Source organism: Chrysochloris asiatica, unplaced genomic scaffold, assembly GCF_000296735.1.
Source record: "Chrysochloris asiatica unplaced genomic scaffold, ChrAsi1.0 scaffold00024, whole genome shotgun sequence".
Classification (NCBI taxonomy): Eukaryota; Metazoa; Chordata; class Mammalia; order Afrosoricida; family Chrysochloridae; genus Chrysochloris; species Chrysochloris asiatica.
Genome location: NW_006408542.1, coordinates 21,000,884 through 21,005,766, shown reverse-complemented (window position 1 = coordinate 21,005,766; position 4,883 = coordinate 21,000,884). Strand labels below are relative to the sequence as shown.

Genomic DNA, 4,883 nt, shown 5'->3' with positions numbered 1-4,883 from the left:
AGGACCTCTCACTAATCCTTTCGTGTAAAGTATTAGGGTAAGTCACAAAGTGTGTCACAGAATCATAGAAACCCTTATTAAACAAAAATGTCCAAAATATGAAGCTATTGTTTCTCAACATCTCCTCCATCTAGGTGTATAAACTTCTCTTTAACACTTTCCCCTTAAGAATTCTACCATGTCAACATGAGTTTTGGTATCTTCATGAGGCTCCAGCTTTAAGATCCTTTTGTGTTTACAAAGTTGTTATTTGATTCTTCCTTAGTGTTTGGGAATAAATAAAAAGGGGCTTCCAAGTTTGTGGAAAAGTTCAACTATCTTTTAATTCCATTCTTCCATTAAATTTTTGAAGCCCAATTCACAATGCATTCAATTTACTATGAACTGCACTTAAAACCAATTTTCTTTTTTGGCTTATTTTTAGTAATATGTACACATACAATGTTGCAACACATAGTTTGTAGATGTTGTCATTCTCATACAAACCTCCAGAGAAACAGAGATCGAATTTATAAGAATACTGACAATTACATGCAATAATAAACACCAAAAAGTAAAAAACCCAAATTGAGGTAATTCAACTTATGTCAGAACCAACTTACAACAGAATTGTTGGAACGCAAGTTGGACGTCCGATGAGGACCCCTAGTTAGATACATGGGTATATCCAGCATCTAACAGCAAATTCAGAGGACAAGCTAGTGACAGACAAGCTCACTGACAGACACAGTGAGCACTGGTGGCTCAGTGGTGGAATTTCTGTTGGCCGCGTTAGAGACCTTCATACCAGCACAGAACTGCTTGTTGCACAGAGAGAGACTAGAAAGAAAGCCCTGCTGATTTACTTCCCAAAACCAGTCAATTGAAACTATGAGTCACAAGAGTCCATCTCCTTGGGATGGTACACAGGGCAGTGTTCCATTCCATTGTGCATGGGGGAACCTGACAACAGGTAACAATATGATTAATACAGTAATACGTACGAAGGTACAAAGACATAGAAAGTATCTCAAATTCCACAAACTCCATTATTTTATTTATAAAATTCAGTATGTTGTTTATTACTTGTCCATTTACATATTCTTCGGTTACATCTTGTTCATAACAAAGACCTTTAAAATGTACGTCAAGCAAAGTATTGTACTATATTGTATTAAGTTGTCACATCATACAAACATCAACTGCCAATATATGGGAAACGTTAAGTATAAAACAATACAAAAGAATTACACACGATAGCTTATAAATGTTATCTTCATTCCACTAATGGGGCTTTCTTATGTAGTAACCTTTGTTCGTGAAATTATTTCATTTACAAAACTATTATTCTTTGCTATCACCTCAGCTTTTAACTGTTTTAACTTCACTGTGATGTCCTCTTCCGACATTTCAGTAAAGGGCACTTGCTTCACCTTGGATAGAAAATCCTGAATAATTTTTTCACCTTGCTGGAAAAAATGTGAACATTTCATTAGTGTCTGTAAAATCCCTTTTCTAAAAGTCACATTAGACAACAGTAAATTGTCTCACTTAATTCCTACCTAAACATGCAACCTGATACTTAAAAGAACATTCCTAAGTGTGTACTGACTAAAATATATAGTAAAGTCTTCAGTTTTGAATGGCAAGTCATTAAAAGAACACATATATTTTCAGTTCTAAAGACAAAGGGGCTGAATAATAGTTTCCAAATCCTATGGCTTTTATAATTTCTGATACATAAACTTAATCTTCTGGAAAGAAAACTCAAGGTTTACCAAGAATTCTGTAAGGCATAAACTCATTGAAAATACAATATACACAAACACACAGAGGATATTTTTCATTTTATTTTAGAGCTGAGACATTACTGTTCCAAAAAAATGTGGTTATCACTATGTGACTTTAGGCAAATTCCTTAACTTTTGTGATCTACATTCATCATCCAAAAAATGGAACAGTATTATGAACCGCATGGGGCTGTTGTGTAAAAATACAGAGCTAATGTGTAAAGTGGTGAGAACAGTGCCTGACAATGAGGAAACACTTTGCAAATGTTTACTATTACACCGATTCCTCACTTACTATCTTGTTATCCAACATTTCTATTTATGACAACTTTGAAAAACGTTTCAAGCAGCACCTCCAATAGCCCAGTCCCAACATGGGATCATGACCAGGTCTGGGGCACCTAGCATCACCCAAACTCTACCTACATGGGATACCCCAGAGATGATATACCAGAGGCCCCAGCAACAACGCAGCCACACAAGAGACATCAGCCAGGACCGGAACACCCTCCTTGAGCCACCTCAAACAATATACTAGAGGCCTCAGTGACAGCATGAGGGATGTTGGCTGCCAGGACGCATCCTCCCTTTCATTTGTGGTATCTCAGTTCAGTCATGGAGTTCATGGAATGACTGTGGGACATGGGTATGTGAGTGGGCAGGGGGAGGTGGGGTGAGGATGCCAAGGTGCTGGGGAAGTTGTGAGAGTAGGTAGGAATGGGGGAAGAGAAAGAAGGTGTGGGGTTAACGGGGGCAGAGGATGACCAGGGCTCCCACACAGGGTGGGTGGCAGGGGGCAACAATGGACCATGTCATCTGTGGTGGTGGGGAAGGGGACCCACCTTGCATCAAACACCCTAAGATGAATGGGAGCATCTAAAGAGCAATGAGTGACTGGGGGTGAAGTAAGGGACACATCAGTGCCAAATATAACTGTCACTTAGCACTGATTTCACACAATGACCTGGTCTTTGAAACCTAATCATGTTGATAAGTGAGTGGGTTTACCGCCTGTAAAGCCAAATTACAAGGCCAGCTATTCAGACAAGAGATGCAACTGATAAAAAATAAGTACTTTGAAGGTGAAAGGCAGACACTCAAGTGAAAAAAAATAAAACCCATCTGCCATGAATCACCTCCATTTCCAGGAGACTACAAGAACTGGATGGTGCCCAGCTACCAGCAGAATCCTGATTTTTAAAAGGGGTGAAATTCAGAGCAGAATTTCAAATTCTCACATACTCCAGGGAAGCAGAAATAACTCATAGAAAGAGGTAAGAATGGATGTACAGTTAGAAGAATGTAATCTTTGCCCCGGAATTGTATACGCAGAAATTATTGATTTGTTGCATGTTTTGTTATGTATGTTCTCAGAAACAAAATAAATTTTAAAAAATTTAAGTGTATAGAGTTTTTAAAAATAATGATAAAACCTAGACTGAACAACACAGATAGTTATATTCTGTTTGTTTCACCCACCATCACTCAGAGAAAGCCCAATTTAAGGCTCACTTTTTATAAGAAAATTAAAACATCCTTTTCCCAAAGAGCTTTTTGAATATATACCTCTTAATACTCCATGCTCTGGTAGCATAGTGGTTATGAGTCGGGCTGCCAATCTCAAGGTCAGCAGTTCAAAACCACCAGCTGTTCCGCAGGAGAAAGAGGAGGAATTCTGCTCCTGTAAAGATTTACAGCCTAGGAGACCCTGTGCAGGGTGGGTCACTATGAGTCGGAACCAACTCCATGGTACTTAACAACAATCCTCCATGACATATTCGTTATTGTTCCCTCTCCAACTAGGTTCTAAACAAATTGAGGGCAGGAACTGTTTCTTATTTCTTTAATATCTTCTTAACCAAGTAATGAGTAAATACAGAATTTAATTGCACTTGATCAATTCATTTATCAAGTACACAAAAATGTCCTTGGACATCTATAGTTCCTTTGAATTACTTACATTAAACCTAATATTTATTCCTTTTCCTCTACTTTCTAAGTCTGGGATTTAAAATGCTATCTTGCATTCATTACAGAAATCAAGAGTGATAGAGACGGATTCTTTACCATGCAAAAAATATTTAAGTAAAAGCCAGAGTGAGTGATCAAAAATGAAACATCAGAGTCATATTGGAAAAAAATAACAGTTTGGTTGATTCAACAGAATACAGACTAAACAACTACAAAAACAAGCCCACAAACCTCTCTCTCCAGATAGCATCTCTTGGCAGCTGGTCCTGTTTCATCATATTCTTGAGACTTTCCAATATTCTGAAACTCCTCTAGTTCCAGAGCTTTTTGCTTAGCACATTCTATTACATGCCTAGGGAAATTAGCAAGCTCGGCAACATGAATCCCAAAACTTTGATCACAGACACCTACAGGAAATTTGAGGGTGGGAATAGGTAAGGTGGAAAGAAATAGAAGTCTGTGTGAATATAATTAGTTAATCCTTTTTGCCTTGTTATTAGGAAAATTAATTTTAAATTATTTAAAATACACTAGTCAAATGTTTCAAAGTAATTTAGATTAAATCTCCAGTCCAAAGTAGCTCTGACTTTGCACATCATGCTGTATTTAATCCTTTGACAAATATAGTAGGAAAATAAAAATAACAGAGAAAATGCTTGGTAGATAATTCTCAAAGGCCTAGAAAATGTCCTAATCGGAAGCAAGACATTAATCAACTCAATGACTAAGCCTTTCTCATTTCACAAAGGAGAACTAAGGTAACTAAGGTACTAAGAAAAAAAGGGATAAATTTTAAGTGTCACTAATTGTAAAGAGTATTTAATTCAAAACATACTGATTTATTCTTACTGAATAGCCAGCCTCCTTCTGGATCTGACGACATAGTTTTCTAGTGATTGTGGCTCTCAAAAACTGGCTAGGTGAATACATCTAAATATTTACAATACTTGTATTTATAATCTGAACCTGATTTTGAACTACTGTAAATAAATGACAGTGAATTTTTCTATCCAAAATTCTGGCAAATTAGACTAGGTACCTTATCTCCATCCCTGTTTGTATAACATAACTTGACTGAAGAAATGGTTTCCAAACTTTTAATAAATACTATTAATAGTATTTAATAAAAGTTTGGAAACCATT

At 36.8% G+C, this 4,883-nt stretch overlaps 1 protein-coding gene across 1 annotated transcript in view; it reads right to left on the bottom strand.

Moving 5' to 3' along the window:
• Positions 1-1,009: 1,009 nt before the first annotated feature.
• MSH2 (mutS homolog 2) overlaps positions 1,010-4,883 on the bottom strand; it is a 126,503-nt gene continuing 122,629 nt past the window's right edge. Inside the window, exons 15-16 of the mRNA XM_006839430.1 lie at positions 3,972-4,147; positions 1,010-1,448 (exon numbers count right to left, since the gene is read on the bottom strand). Coding sequence (XP_006839493.1) covers positions 1,278-1,448; positions 3,972-4,147 — 347 coding nt within the window. The 3' untranslated portion in view covers positions 1,010-1,277. The remainder of the gene's footprint in view (positions 1,449-3,971; positions 4,148-4,883) is intronic.